Source organism: Melitaea cinxia, chromosome 19, assembly GCF_905220565.1.
Source record: "Melitaea cinxia chromosome 19, ilMelCinx1.1, whole genome shotgun sequence".
NCBI classification, from domain to species: domain Eukaryota; kingdom Metazoa; phylum Arthropoda; class Insecta; order Lepidoptera; family Nymphalidae; genus Melitaea; species Melitaea cinxia.
The window spans coordinates 6,565,501-6,583,122 of NC_059412.1; the positions used below are offsets into that span (position 1 = coordinate 6,565,501).

At 34.0% G+C, this 17,622-nt stretch overlaps 1 protein-coding gene across 1 annotated transcript in view; it reads right to left on the reverse strand.

Moving 5' to 3' along the window:
• Nucleotides 1–841: 841 nt before the first annotated feature.
• The window catches only part of LOC123662689 (piggyBac transposable element-derived protein 2-like), a 39,272-nt gene continuing 22,491 nt past the window's right edge, over nucleotides 842–17,622 (reverse strand). Inside the window, exon 4 of the mRNA XM_045597493.1 lies at nucleotides 842–969. Within this exon, the coding sequence (XP_045453449.1) occupies nucleotides 842–969 (128 nt within the window). The remainder of the gene's footprint in view (nucleotides 970–17,622) is intronic.

Below are 17,622 nucleotides of genomic sequence, written 5' to 3' on the forward strand. Positions count from 1 at the left end.
TGTTAAATGACTCAATAACAATAGACTTCAACTGCAGCTGAAAATAAACAAAAACGAAGCACATTTTCATTGCAGCGCGTGTGTATTTGCATGTGACGGATCACGAATAAGCACAAAAAAGCTGATTGAAACGATCGTAGCTCTTATATTTTTAGACATAACGGCGAATGTAACACAAAACAAATATTGTACTGTGTGGAGGACCGTACGACAAACAAAGACATCTGAAACAGGGCTGTGTTTATTGAGAGCGGAAAAAAATAGAGAGGTTGGTACGATCGAATATAAGGATTGACGATTCCGTAGATGTTACAGGAAGAATATATAACAAGTTACATATCATAGTTAACATTTTATCAGAGCTACAATAAAAATTCTTAGACATCATAATTGTAGTATTACCAGTAAGCTTCTGTAACTAGCTTTTCTTACGGTGCTGAAAGTTTACTAAACTGCACAATTTCTACTTATTATTTAATCTTAAACATGAGAGATGACTTAAAAGAATCAATAAGCTAGTTAAAAAGTATATTGAATAAGACTTTAAAATAGTTTTTGAATATCACGTCTTAAAAAAGATTCAAAGTACACAATAAAATACCCATACAACATAGTTATTTTACACAAACTTATCTTCTTAGCTTCTTAAACATACAATTCTATATTGAGTACCGTAATATATATAGACTACATACATTAACTATAACGTAAGCAAAGGGTTTACAATAAAAAAGGGAAGGGAATCCTAAATCTCCACCCCGAGCAGCCAGACGGAAAAATACATCGTCGTTCGGATACGATTGTTTCTCTATTCGAAACGCGAATGCAAAGTATGAAATAATTATGGCGGTGAGAGCGCGTCACTTCCCCCAACCTCCCCCCATCCTCCCCTAGAAGGTGCAGCGACGAAATATGGTCTCAAATGTGGCAAAAAGGGACTTGTTGCTTTATCACTGTCATATTTTCGTACTGTGAAAGGTTTATTTATTATTTAATAAATGATGTTAACATTTTTGCGCACTTAGTTTTTTTTTTACTTTTTTTTCGCATTCGTACCGTTTTGAAAAAATACACGAGCTTGAAATACAAGCAAGAACGAATTTTTGCGTTTTCTAAATTACGTAAAATAAAAATTTGGTATTACTTTTGTATTATTTACAAGAAAAATAAATACCCTTAGATATATTTTATGTACCAATAGGTGCCCTGAAACACGATGAGGTCAAAACTTAAACAAATCGACATATACTGCTTAATGAAACATTACACCTCTTACAATTAATATAAAAATCTTAGTTTTAAGAAATTTTTCAAAGCATGGCCAATGAAATTTACAATTAATTTAAGCTTTAACAAATCATTATGAATCAGAAGCAGTAAAATATTTACACGCTCGCTAGTATTTGAACATTTTCAACAGGCAATATTTTATCTCGCATATCTCTTTCGCTCGTCTCAAGACGGTTCCATTTCCATACATAATAAACTACATGCATTTTCAGTATATGGGTCAACTACAGGTTGAAGTCAGATCGCGAATATATTACACTTTCTCCCTGCCGTGTTTACAATTTACGCGAATAATAGCCGCCTACGGAACGTTTCAACGACAAGTTATGAAAGAATTTTTGATTACCACTTCCTCATTAGCATGTGTATCTCGGTCTGGTATAGCGAATACACACGTCTGTTTCATGACACAAAACTAATATTTCATGATTATCAAGACTGAAATGTAAGCTACATTTTTATACGTATATTACCTATCATCTGAAAGCCACTGAGCACTTTTAATCAAACTCGACAAGGTGATATATTATATTCAGGGTCAATATAAAGGAAACGTTTTATCCTGAAAAAATGAAAGGGTTCCCGGCGGACTGTCAACAAACCGCTTATCTAACGTAAGTATACTCCAGCAAAGTCCTAAGCTAACGTCATAGAAAATAAAACAGAAGTATGTAATGTCAACGTTAGAAATTATTCACTAGTAAGTGTCTGCCAATAACATTCGCCACAGAGCGCGTCCATTGGAAATTTAAATAGATGCCATTATAAATTTGTTGGTCTATTCTGTAGGAATACACTTGAAATTTTTCGTTAAATACGAAACTTTACACTATCTTAGTTTACATCAATCGCGAACGTATGTATGGTTGAGAAAATGGCGCGAATTCATGTGTGTTGCCCATAGTCACCACGCTGGGCAGGCCGATTAGGCAGGACTGACTTTGTCGCACCTAAGACACTGCTGTCCGTCTTCGGCCTATGTATTTCAAAGCCAGCAGTTGGATGGTTATAGCGCCATCGGTCGGCTTTATAAGTTCCAAGGTGGTAGTGGAGCTGTGTGATCCCTTAGTCGCCTCTTACGACACTCACGGGAAGAGAGGGTGTGTTCTAAGCTGACATACTTCTCACATAATATTTGTTGACATCTGTTATCATTTTTAAAAATATAAAAATATGATGAGGTGACATAACGTACAAATTAAACTACGTAATAGCATAGGTATAGAACGCTGAGTCAGGTAACGTAATTATTCCACTGCAGCAAAACTTGACTACGTTGGTAATATCAATTTATCTAGAACAAGCAACCACGGTCAAACAACCGAACTCGAGGCCTTCACCCACAAATTTAAAAACTTTTTTGGCGTATATTAACGAAGTACGATCAATCATTTCGGATCTTTTGAACGTTTTCTTCTGGCCTATCTATAATAACTTAAGAATCAATATTAATAAAGTTAAGAGGCGTAAATGGGCGTAAAACTTTTTATCGTAGCTGTTACTCGGCAAGTATAAAACCGAATAAAGGGAAAGCATAATTGAATTATTCCATATATTCGTTCTTATCAGGTAAAAATAAACAAGCCAAGAGATAAAATCCGATGCGTAGTTAATTAGCGCCGGGCTGACGATCAAAGCCTCTCCAAGAGTATTTCGAGTTTAACAAGCTATCAATGCCAAGGTTGCACACCTCGCTGACGTAACGCGATTATATGTTTTTGTTGACAGTAATCGTCAAATGGGCGACGGTGGACTGTACGACATGAAATGCAAATCCATTTGCACGTGTTTACGTAAACATATTTTTATAGTTATAATATGCCATATAGCAAATAAATCAACTATGATTCCTTATTCAAAGACAGTAGAGTTCGAAATGCCATAAAATGAATTGAAACGTGACTAGAGTCGTATTAAAAATTAATATTCTCATAAAAAATACCTAAGAAAGATTATGACAGAGATAAAAATTATAATTTTTAACTTAATACAGAAACAGAAGAAAATTCGAAATGAATTCGCGGCGATAAATTACGAACAGAAAGAACAATAATAAATACGGTGAAGCCTGTTATAAGAGAAAATGACAATAGCGTCATGATTGGCCACAAGTTTCATAATAAATTATTATCACGAGTGGCCGCTTCATTGTTTGCTCGTACTGAGCACTGATGATAATATTATTATAAATTACACGAGAGGAATAAGTATTAAAATAGGTCGGCAATTCGAGGAGTGATGCGTGTTCGATGCAAGTGAGGCATGCTAGCTAATATTTACGCAAAACGACAAAGAGATACGCATGACATCATTAAATACCACGTTTATGATAGGTATTAATTATTTTGTTAAGCTTTTAATGAAAAACAAAAATAAAATTATTTAAACGTACACAAAAAGTAAACGAACTGGCACAAGATAGTGTTAATGTAATCAAGTTTGTCAGGCGAGGTTACGAATTTAATTTACTCGGACTATTTTTAGAAAAATAAGGCACTATATTAATTTTATTAATTTCCTTTTACAGTAATAACACAAAAGATGCAGCTATTAAAACTATCATATCTTTTTTTTTTAAGTAAACTAATTGTTGGCTCATGCAGCAACTACATCTACACCTATCGTTACCGATCGCGGTAACCAGCTTTCTACACAACTTTTATAGCCTTGACGCCGTGACACGTGCAAACTATTGATAATAACAACGAACTCGCACCGCTCGCTTTGTTAAAGTATTACGGCGCTATAATAAAACGCTGTCTGTAATTTTGAGTTAATATCGTAAGCCAAGCCCTAATTAGAATAATAAATTTGCATCGATAATATTGTCAATTTCGAACATTGTACGTTTAATTATTACATTTTCATGAAGAATGAATATGCATATTATACGGCGAAGTATTAGTAGTATTATAGTGAGCAGCATATTCCCTAAAATTGTATTAACGAATTTCTATCGAATTTAGTTTGATTGATGGGTTTTTAATATATTACCTAATTTATATTAACATTTAAATTTTTCTAACCTATCTTGTTTGCGTTTTTGGTACGGAAATCAAAAGGGTCAGTCGTAAAATACGCCACCCTAAACTTCGTCTATTTGGCACCGTTTCTCCCTCCCCTTACCGTGGGGTTACATCTTCTGCAGCTCGCCTAGTAACTGATATGTCACACAAGTTACCCTAATACCGGTCCCAGTAAAAATTACTTTCTTTTTGTTCTTGAATTTGATTTATAGATGAGGCTTGATTATTTAAACGTAAATCATTTAGATCTGACGTAAAGTAATCGCCAAGTCCTTTTAGTCTAACCGCATTTAAATTTAAAGTTTCACATTAAAATATAACGCGAGTGTACAAGGGAACATTAAATCCACACAAGTACATTAGCGTACATATTTGAGTAAGGTTGGTTTATCAACTGCCTTGGGAATCTAATCGGATTTCGACTACCCTCTGGATATGGTTAAATGTACCCAGCGAAACGTACAATCAATTAAATCTGAATTTACGTCGATTTTGTTTGTATAAAATCTTTACACATTATAGAGAAGTTATGAAATATTAACTCATTAAAACCAGAGATTACATTGCATAATTCCTGACAAGTAAACATTGTAAGTATAACTAAACGGCGCGGTTTCTCTCGCATTTTTATTGCTTTACACTCTCAATCCACTTCAACAAAAAATTAATTCTCTATATAATATTGTTTTTAGATTGATAAGAAACATAATTCTTTTTTTGTTGTTTTACGAAAAATGTAACCGATACATTATTAAGCAGCTGACTTTAGTTGGTAAGAAGTGATTGTTGCATAAGACATTACCATAGATCACGCAGAAATATATGGGAATGATCCCATAGAAAGTTCCGCAATCGGCCTGTGTGAAATTTACGTAATTACTTTAAATACGAAATGTGATCATTATACCACAAGCTAAGACAGCGATTGAACACTACGAAAAATTCCTTCTCACGGGTGAAACGGTATTGACGCACGCGCACGTTGCTCTAAGGTCAGTGCGACAGTGTTCGTCTCTTTCTAACAAATAACTAAATCGATGAAACGGAGCGAGAAAAAGGTATATGCAAATGAGCGTCGATTAAAAAAAAAGCGGGCATCCGACTTACTGTGTCGAGTCGCCGTGATTGATTAGATGCACCTTTTTTTGTGCCAGAGGCCTTTTAAAATCTGGACTCTCCGCGCCATTCTATTGTTTGTCAGCTTAAACATCGCTGAGGATGACAACAATGGGTCCTCGTTTACAGAAAACTGGAAAGTAATAAATAGCTCGTAATCGTAAACAGAGCTCGCGTCGTCATAAAATCTCAGCCTGAAGACTAGTAAGCCACAACTTATAGATATTGTGGATCTTCTATTAAATGCCTGGCAACAATGTTATTCTAATAAGTTCTGTTTTATTTACGCGAAAGGCAAACATCGCTGTGATTATGTTAAGTGATAAAGTTGACTTTTACCTTTTGTATTTTGCATAACATTTTGTAACTAGAAAATTTGCTATATTATGATTACGAGATTACTTATTAAAGCCCTGTCATAAATTAGGTTTCGTTATTACAATTCTTAATTTAAAATTAACAAGTTGTGTGAATTTATAGTCAAATAAAATAGAAACAAATTAAACCTAAACAGCAGAATAGTGGTAAATAAATTAGTTAACATGCCCGGTGTTTACGTTTGCAGTTCATGGCCAGCGACAGTGTCCGCAAACAGTATGCATCTCTTTCTTTTATTCGTTTTTCTAAAATGAGTCATTCAACCTTCTTTCACACGATGATTTATAGTAAAAAGAGCTATTACATTGTTATAAATAAATATAGTGAGCCAAGCCTTTGATACCTGAATAATGATGCAATAACATAATATCCCTTTATGACAGATACATTTTTAACTACACACATTTGTAGTACGTAAGTGGAAAGTAAATTAACAAACGAAGAAATTGCCTTTAGCATCTATTCTTGTATCTATTTTTAATACTGGAAATGAAATAAACTCAAAGCGAGAGCTATGTATAAATAAAAAACACAACACTATAGATGTTTACTTTCCTTGACATTCAATAGACAGAGAATAGGAGTAAAAAAAAGTAGCATCGCAGCGCAATAGTAATTAAAATAGAAATTAGAAAATGACGTACTTTCACGTAATTGATGGTAGTGCGAGTGGATAGGCGAAACTAATTATGCAGAGTGCAACACACTCGGCTAGATATTATGTGAACGGTGCACGCTCGTCTTGTACCCCTACCCGCACCGATACTACAGGTACCTACCAAACGTACCTAAAGTCGTTAACTCGCTCTTTACGTCGTTAGTAACTTAGATTATTTCATGATAAGATTCGTTATGAGAATAATTTGACGAGCGTCTAACTACTATTACTTTACTAGCGGATGGAACAATATGGATCTTAACTAAAAGGTTCAGAAACTAAATCAAGTTAAGCACTGTTTTAAATTAAAGATAACATAGTCCACAAAAACCCTGAAGTGCTACAATACGATACAACTCTGGACTAAAGCCGCTGAACAACATAAAAGATCCTGCACATTTTGGATCATAAGCTTCAGCTCTTTCATTTCATGAAAGAATCATCCTTTGTCTAGCAGTTAGACATTACATGTGCATGCTACTTTATAAATCACATCCGTAAAACATTCATACCACCTTCAACGGTAAGAAGACCGTTCGTCAATCCAATGTAACAGCTAAACTAACCGAACTCCAATCTTTTAACTCGATTTGACTTCATAAGAACTATGAATCGTCATTTTAAGAAATAAAATTATACTAGTCTTTAATAAATTTATTACAGTTTAAGTGAAGCTACCACTGCACCGATTCGAAATACTCTGTCCGCAGATAATCAGAAAGAAACTCCGCAGTTACTTATACAATAGGAATAGAAACCTCTAACCAGCAATGGTAAATTACGGGTTATTACAATGGAGTCCCCTTACAAAACATGTGCTAAATAATAATACAATACGAGATAATAAAAGACAATACGAGAATTCGTACATAGTACCGACAAAAAGGTTCAAAAGACGACCCTACGGCTAAAAGAACATTTCCAGAAATTCTTTAAAACAAAGGTTATTGAGTTAATGAACAAGCGTGCAGGTAAGTTGTAAAATGTATATCAATAGATTTCACGAGATATCATGTGCGACGAATTTGAAATTTTACCGTTGCACCCAATGTTTTATTTATTTCATCAGCAGAATGAAGAGCCTTAAACTATATTAATATTTTATTTTAAATGTATGTACGTTATGTAAATTATTATTATTTAATACATTTATCAAACAAATTATGGAATAACTTACTTAATATTAAAAATACAAAAGTGAGTGTGTTTATGTCTTTGTCCCGCTTTCTCCTCTTTATATCTTCGTGAAACGGACGCCGATCGTTTGAGACAGAGGCGGAATCAAGATATCGTTTTGTTGTATTATATCTTAAGAAATTAAATGTTAAAATATAAAATAAATCTTAAGTAGGTATCGAACTTACCGGCTCGACTCCAGCATCATTTTGTGCGGCCTGTAATGGATAAAAAACATAAATGAATAAAAAAAATTAAAATCACAAAAGCAAGAAAACTATTTAAGGAACAATTATATGAGATAAAATCTTAATATACGTTAAACACTTAAAATTAACAAAAAAAAGCAGTCGATAACAAAAATAAATGTCATTGAAGAGGAAAACTTGTAACAATGCAAGGCCACAGTCGAAGCAGAATAAAATCAGAAATGTAAATCCGATATTTAATAGAAAACTGAATGGAATCGTATTGGATAGACACGAAAGCAATCACGATAATCTTCGGAAGGTTGTAGTGATACCGTCCATTGGGTATTAATCGAGCTCCCGAGCGAATATCTGCCGTGTTATTTTGCTGCCCTCGGGGGTATTCGGCGATCAATGATACGCAGAAACCATTAAACTAACTAACTCTAAATTGGTACAATTACTAATACTAATTTTATTCGGAAAAATCATTGGTTACGAATGTGTAATCTAAGCTTATAGAGAGAAAGAAGAGTATTTGTTTTTTTTTGAAGTTATACTTCTTTTGGCGCGTTAGGGGAAAACGATGAGAGTAAATTTCTACGATACGCGCGCACAACGTTACAAGAAAACCGACAGACATCCTGAAGTTAGTCCACCAACAAGAAGTTAGCAACGTAAAGTTAGCTAGAGCTAGCCTGTGAGATATAATTTCCTACGTGCTTACATAAGTACACACACATCTATTTTTTGTATGTACTTAATCGATAGACTCTACAGCTATTAAAAAGTTAAATCATTCAAAATTAATAAATTGATTAAACTTTAGGTTATGGTACGCAGTAGAAGAATACCTTGGTATACTTAAATAATAAATATAAATGTTAAGTTTAGGAAAATTGCCCCATAAAAAATAATTTTATAAATCCACAAAATATTTCTTTTCTGTATTTATTAAGAACATTTAAGAATAATATAAGTAATTATTTTGTATATTGTGGTTTGTTGTGTTGTTGTTGATTTATCGTTGTAAAACATTTCATAACTTTTTATAATTTATCTTAAAAAGTGAAATCTTAAATACAGTATGATAAATTGATACAGTGTATCACGATGACTTATCCGTGAAAAGCCGCAAGCAGGCAGAGGTTTATTTATAAATGGTACATTTGATATTAAATCCTAAAGCCACACACTTCACTCCATACTTTTATTTATTTCAAGAAGTGATTAACTTTAAAACTTCGTATGACTTAAGCAAAATAAACAACACTGTTATCAATAAAAGTATATATCTCTACTTCTAAATATTTTGGTGAACTAATTTTACTTACAATTGAAAAACACAAAGAATACAAAATAATTTCCAGAAACTTTTAATCACCGAAGGCATCAACTATCTCAAATTTATTCGATGTCGTTCCTATCTCGTTGCAATTATTTGTCTCAATAATTTCACTGTTATCAAGTCTTCAAGTCCCCGAGGTCATCGCTATAAATCTTATTACGTTACTTTCCACGGTCGTGCATCGCCTTATCACACTTATCAACCGGCTTTATCAGCAACTAGAATTTTTACAACTAACTCTGATATAGTCAATATAAAATGACTTGAACATCAGTCACGTTTTTATATAGTTTGAAAATAGTAACACTACATATTTATATTACGTAAAAACGATTAACATTCCCTTAACCTTATAAATTTGCAATAAATGTTATTCAAGCTAAATGCGAATCAATCTCGCATACAGTATATTTAAAAATTCAATGGAGTTTTACTTAATATTTTAATTTAATTAAGTTTTTTTAAGCAAATAATATCAACTGTTACATTTATCTCAACTGTAGTTGTCTAGATAAACAATAAAGTCACATTTGCTGACTGAAAGAAAGGCAGACCACAAGATTGACAATTAAAGTCAACAAGTTGGATTCCTGTGTTCAAAAATATCAATGTATATAGGTAGTTTTTCTTCTTATTGCGCTCTAATGGGGGTTCTTTAGGTGTTATTGATCACATTCTACGTGAAAAAAAACACCTTAAAAACGTCGATCAAGTAAAATATTAAGATTAACTGCCGCATACAACTAAAGAACCGCATATGGAAACGAATTCTTTTACTCGTAGAATGTTTCTCGCTGTAAATTATTAAATAATGAATCATGCGGGACGAGTCTATCAAAACAGATATTAGGAGTCGATCATCCTGTATGCGTACTTTCACATTTATGATAAAATTAACGACTTCATCCATAAAATATTTAAAGCTAGGTAAGCCATCAAATTGCAAGCATTGGAGTAGCGTGGTGGATTAAGCTCTGATCCTTCTTCTACATGGGGAAAGAGGCTTATGCCCAGTAGTAGGATATCACAGGCTGAAGCGTAAGCCATCAAATCTTAACCAAAAAGAATATCACCGACTTAGCAGAATCTAAGTCTGCGACGCGTATAAAAATTCTGTTTAGAAAAACAGAGCACTTGGACGTAACGTATGAAATATCGTTTTGCAAATGGCCCCGACATTTTCAAAAGAAGGGCCAACGAGTCTTAAATGTATGGATGGAAGGAAGTCAATCCGTAAAACCGGCACTATATGAACGGAAGTTTTTCTGGCTTCCTTTTGTTAAAGATCTCTAGTAAGAAAATTATAAAAACTAAGACCTATCTGCGTGTACGTCACAACTGTTTATCTCAGTACCGACGGATGCTATCAATTTGATAGTGTTAAAAGGTACGGAGTTTGGAAATTTAAATAATTTGTAATCAGTTTAAAAATATTCCCTAGACATGTAATTTTTACTTATCGTTTTTATCATCATCATCAATATCATCATCATTTGAGCCTATCGCAGTCCACTGCTGGACACAGGCATCCACAAGTTCGCGCCAAAAATGGCGTGAGCTCATGTGTGTTGCCCATAGTCACCACGCTGGACAGGCGGGTTATCCCGCCATCGGTCGGCTTTATAAGTTCCAAGTTGGTAGTGGAACTGTGCTATCCCTTAGTCGCCTCTTACGACACCCACGAGAAGAGATGTGGTGACTATATTATTTAATGAAGCAGCCACTCAGCATCGTTTTCATAAATATAGATAACTTTGGTATAAGGTATATCTTCAGAAAATAAAAATCAGAATCTGATGAAGATTATTTGTGGCAATTTGTTATCATCTAAGTAAAATTATTGTAAAATAATGATCCTATTTTTTAAAAGCATAATTATATTAATGTTATCATTTTTAATAACCTAGTTCAAATAATAAAAATTACATTTGTCTACATTTATGAAAAGAAGCAAATCTTTAAAATCATGAATATGGACGTTAGTACCTCTATCCAAATAGTCGTATATATTAACAAGTATTTGCAAGGGAGATCAAAATTGCAATTGTTAGAACAGAAGCCAAATGCTACCGCTGGTCCAATCAATCGTCGAGCGACAATGATAGACCACCCAACGATTTGATTCTCGAAAAAAAAAAAAAACTACAACCATCATACCCACAAGCTCTTGACCACGAACGGTCATTTCATTTTGCGGCCGTCCATTGTGAACGAATTGTTCGACTGATATTCTCTTTGCAGAAATTCATTTTACCATCTAAAAATATTGATCTTAATAATGCTAGCTTAAAACTTTACTTCTATGCTAAAACGACAATATTATATCGAACTAGCTGTGCAACGCGGTTTCGACCACATTAATTTGACGACTACATATTATATTACCTTCCTCGAATTGACGGTTGGATTATCCAACACAAAAAGAATTTTTCACTTTGATCCAGTACTTCCTAAGATTGATTGAAAAAACGCGTTCATAGAAAAAGCAAACATACTCTTTAGTTTTATAATGTTAGTATATAATACACGATATATCTAGAGATAAGTACTATTGTTACAAGAACTTTTATCAGTCCAATTTCATTAAATACTACTACTAGCTACTTAGAACATCATCAAATGAGCTAATTGTATAATAATACAAGTACGAAAAAGTAAATAAAAAATAAAAGCAAGAACAAACATTTAATAAAAATAAAATCGTAAAATTAACAGAGTTAAAAATAAAGACAATAAAATTGGTACACGAGAGAATACAAATAAATATCTTCAATTAACAAACACTATAAAGATCAAAGATAAGATAAATATTTTTCAATCCGAATCGTTGACACTACACGGTTTTTTCGTTCGTTTTATTCGTTCGGTAAATAAAATGAACATATTGTTTCTAATACGTGTTGAATTGGCATTATGTAGCCGAAATCAGGTAAGTGAGGGACGACGTTTGAAAAGACCGACAGAAACCCTGTATTTAAGTAATACGTTTAAATCGAAATGTCTGTAATGTGATGATGATTTGTTATCTCGATCGGGAACGGGTAGTTTATTATATCGTTTTTATAATAATAATGGAAAGATAACCGTATGTTTTATTATGTTGTTATGATTTATTAACGACAAAATATAAGGCAAAGATAATGGAAGAAACTGTATTAAAGAGGAACCTGTATAAGAAAATATTTTCAAATTACGCCTTATTCCCGAGACAAAAGCCCGCACAAATAAAATATTTTAATACAAGTTTCTACGGTTTCATGGTCACTTATGTATTAATCGGTTAGAAAATAACTGTATTTATTATATTTTATTGTTACTTTTATTTATTTACAGAGCAACAATTATTCTGAGTACAAATAATTACTGTCGAATGTTTTCATTTCATAATCAAGTTGGCTATTACAAATTAATTACACTTAACAGGTAATCGAATTGTTAGGATATGATAATAATATATTTACTACAAAAATGTCGATTGGTTGTATTTTTTTAATTACCACTTCGGGAATCTCATGTTTTGATTAAGTTTCAATCTTTATTCCATACCAAGAGATAGATTTATTCAGATACTTCAATTACATACTAAGATCACTTTGAACTTAATAACAAACGTGTAGATCAAAAATAAGGAAAACTACATCCTCGACTATTTATACTAAGTAAAATATTTAATTACTAAAAACATTTTCTTAGTAGGTACGGTTGTACCTACGCAAAATTCACATTCAATATTAAGCGGCAGGCTTATTCATAGATATGTATTACTTATTAATCTGTTGTATATTTATAAAGGATATTGTATCTCATTAAAGTTTAATCATCATCCATATTTAGTCAAAGTAGTATTTTAATGGCAAACCGAGTTGGCGCTAAAAATAATGTAAGATTTAGAATAGCAAAAGAATTTCGAATAAAGAATGCCGTAGTTTCGTTTGGAATTTAAAACGCGGTCACTAGAAATGTTTGCTCTAAAGAATGAATACTTCCTTACTTTTCTTTATGCTGTATCTTAAGAGACACTTTTTATAATAATTAAAGTAACAAATAATGAAAGTGTTCCTTGTTTAAGGACAGCGGACTTGTTGCATTCATACTCATACGAATTCAGCCAGTAACATCCCACTGTGGGGCATAGGCCTCTTTCTCCATGCAGAGGAAAGAGATGAATCCACTACGCTGCTCCACTGCGGGTTAGCGGATATGTAGGGAACATACTACTATATAACTATTTTTTTTTGTTATCGCAGGGGAACCCCGTTTACGTGTGATATCCAGGAAGCCTGGGTAGGCATTCTTAGACCGTATGTCGGCTTCAGCACTTGGGGGGTGCAATACCGCCCAAAACCCCTGCGGGAGCCTTCAGCCGCTTTAATTGGAGGGTCCCGGATCTGCAGGCAATAGGATCCCTTCAGCAACAGGCTGGCTTCGGCGAAAAGACCAGATTTCTCCTCCATGGACTGTCCGGCTCATATGTTCCCTACTATGAGTAACGATCGCTATCAGATATTTATGATAACAACCGGGACCGACGACTTAATGTGTTTTCCAAGGCACGGTGGGGAGACCTACAAGGACAGACATCTATTATACCGGAAAGAAATAGTTGTAAAAATCAAATATCAATCCCGAGCGGGAATCGAATCCGCAAACCGCCGGTGTATTGGGCGACTACTAGCACCACTATACCAGAGCGGTTGTTACAATTGAAAAAGAGTGATATTTAATCATTTCGTTACTTACAATCAGTCGATTAATGTTTGCTTACATTGCGTTATACTACGCGGCACGCCCTCGTGAGAAAGTAGATATTTCAAGCAAAGTTTAATAATTTTACTGACGTTAACCAAAAAACACAGTTAAAATTTTCCTTCATAAGATTTACCCGATGTTAAAACGATCTAACACAACCATGCTAATTATTCTAAAAATTTAACTCAAAGAACCAATCAGTCATAAATATTTTGCTGCATCCAAAACAATTTGTCGAATAGGATTTTAATGGCAAAACCAGGCAATGGTTAGCGAAAATATAGATTAACGTCAAAAATAAAATGTTAGTGAGTGCACTTTAGCTTGCAGATGAAGTTGGTGAAGGCATTGCCGGGTTCCGTAGATGGCAATAGAGATACATCAGCTCATTAGCAAGGCAAGCGTAGTCGCTGCTAAAGAGGCCAAGTGGTGCTAGAAGAAGAGATGATTTTTGAAACAGCGACACGAGTAACCTCAATTGAACAACCTAATTTCATTAATATTTAGCGTTTTATATAAATGCCTTTAAAACCTATAACGAACGACTCGCGAACGCGACCTCTGTATTAATAATGTAAATGTAATTCTCATTAAGTGTACAGACTTTAAGTTTATTCTGTGTTGGGTATTAATTTTTAATAGTTAATATATTTAGCGTAATAAACTGTTTTTCATCTAAAGATAAACCGAAATAAAACGTAACTGAAAAATAAAACGATACTAAAAAAATAATAACAAATAAAAATGAATTGATGTATAAAATAGATAAATCATCCATCCATACATCCTATAGAAAAATATGTTTTGTATTTTTTTTTAAAGAGTTTTTTTTAATCAAAAACTTCTTACACCTCAATGTTTGTTTGAATCTCACGCCGTATTTTAACGAAATATATCACAAATAAAGGTCAAGTACCGTTTCACATTGAAATTATTTAATCATGATCTCCTCGTACCAAACGGTAGAATTTCAATGTAAAATTCTTTATAAGATGTAAATAGCCTCTCGAAAATTCATGTTAAGTAAAACCAGTTAGTCACGAGATCAGGGTGCGTATGGGAAAGATAAAGTTCTGCTAACTTTTACGACGTCTACGACTTATGACTTGGTTGAAAGAAACTTAGATTACATTATTTTATTACCAGTTGTCGGAGTTTATTTTTTTACACGTTTTAGATTAGGGTGACAAAAACCACAATTAATTTACTAAGCCAATCAAAAAACTTACTTTATGCGTAGTTAAGAATTATTCAGACTGACTACGGCTAGTTTGATTTTATATAGTACTAGCTGTGCCCGCGGCTTCGCCCGCGTTGAAATCAGTGTGTCACAAAGTTTTACCGGCAAACTTCCAGTGAAACTCTCATCAAAATCGTCTTAGCCGTTCCGTAAACCTTCCTCTTGAACCGCATGAAAATCCGTTCAGTAGATTTTGAGGAAATCGATCACATACACTTTTGGGGGCATTGTTTTATAATACACTAACTGTTGCCCGCGACTACATCCGCGTGGTTATGAAGATATGCATTACTATAAGATGTTTAACGCATTTTTTTTATTTCAGTCACTTGAAATGCTTATTACACTGAGTAACTTTTTAAAAGGCACAATTTAGTATTATTTAATAGTTGTTTTTATAAAACCTCTCTATACACCACATTCTTAGTTTTATTTTCAGGCTGCAGTATAAATAACCTATCGACGAACTTATAGCTGCTGTATATGTTTCATACAAACTATCAAACCCAATTAAACCCTCTTAGAGGTGGAATATCGCAAAATCCATTCTTAGCGGACGTCTACTAACTATAATCTACCTCTCTGCCAAATTTCATCTTTATCCATCCTGGATGGATGGACCCTCCAGCAGTTTTTGGGTTCTCGTGATGAGTGAGTCAGTGACCTTTCTCTTTTATATATATAGATTACGATGCATTATTTGGACACCTCCTCACCATCTATAGAGCATACATTTTAAATTTCAAGTCTCTTACTTCAAAAACATGGGACTTTCACACAAACTTCCAACCCCCGTTTTACCCTCTTAAGGGTCGAGTTTCGTAAAATCAGTTCTTAGCGAATGTTTACGCCCTATAAGGAACCTATCTGCTAAATTTCAAGTTTGTAGCTGTTATAGTTCCGGAGATTTCGTAATGAGTGAGTTAATCTACCATCCCCCGTTTTTACCCCAAAAGGGAGTTGATTTCTAAAGATACATTATTTGGACACCTCCTCACCATCTATAGAGCATACATTTTAAATTTCAAGTCTCTTACTTCAAAAACATAGGACTTTCATACAAACTTGCAACCCCCGTTTTATCCCCTTAGGGGTCGAGTTTCATAAAATTCGTTCTTAGCAAATGTATATGCCCTATAAGAAACCTACTTGCCAATTTTCAAATTTGTAGCTGTTATAGTTTCGGAGATTTCGTGATGAGTAAGTCAACCTACCACCCCCGTTTTAACCCCAAAAGGGAGTTGATTTCTAAAGATACATTATTTGAACACCTTCTCACTATCTATAGAGCATACATTTTAAATTTCAAGTCTCTTCCTCCCAAAACATAGGACTTTCATACAAACTTCCAACCCCCGTTTTATCCCCTTAGGGGTAGAGTTTCATAAAATTCGTTCTTAGCAAATGTATACGCCCTATAAGAAACGTACCTGCCAAATTTCAAGTTTGTAGGTATTATAGTTTCGGAGATTTCGTGATGAGTGAATCAACCTACCATCCCCCGTTTTAACCCCAAAAGGGAGTTGATTTCTAAAGATTCATTATTTGAACACCTTCTTATCATTTATAAGGTATACATTTTAAATTTCAAGTCTCTTACTTGAAAAACATGGGACTTTCATACAAACTTCCGACCCCCTTTTTACCCCCTTAAGGGTCGAATTTTGTAAAATTCGTTCTTAGCGGATGTCTACGCCCTATAAGGAGCCTTTCTGCCAAATTTCAAGTTTGTAACTGTTATAGTTTCGGAGATTTCGTGATCAGTGAGCCGACCTACTATCCCCCGTTTTAACCCAAAAAGGGGTTGATTTCTAAAGATACATTATTTGGACACCTTTTCACCATCTATCTATAGAGCTTACATTTTAAATTTCAAGTCTCTTACGTCAAAAACCTGGGACTCTCATACAAACTTCCAACCCCCATTTTACCCCCTTAGGGGTTGAGTTTCGTAAAATCCGTTCTTAGCGGATGTCTACGTCCTATAAGGAGCCTACTTGCCAAATTTCAAGTTTGTAGGTGTTATAGTTTCGGAGATTTCGTGATGAATGACCTTTCGCGTTTATATATATTATAGACTAGCTGTGCCCGCGGCTTCGCCCGCGTAGAAATCAGTGTGTCACAAAGTTTTCCCGGCAAACTTCCAGTGAAACTATTATCAAAATCGGCTTAGCCGTTCCGTAAACCTTTCTCTCGAAGCCCTCTCTCCATTGGTGAAATCGCATGAAACTCCGTTCAGTAGATTTTGAAGGAATCTATCACATATACTTTTGGGGACTTTGTTTTATAATACACTAACTGTCGCCCGCGACTACGTCCACGTGGTTATGAAGATATGCATCACTATTAAGATGTTTAACGCAAATTATTTTTTTATTTCAGTCACTTGAAATGCTTATCAAACTGAGTAACTTTTTAAAAGGCACAATGTAGTATAATTTAATAGTTATTTT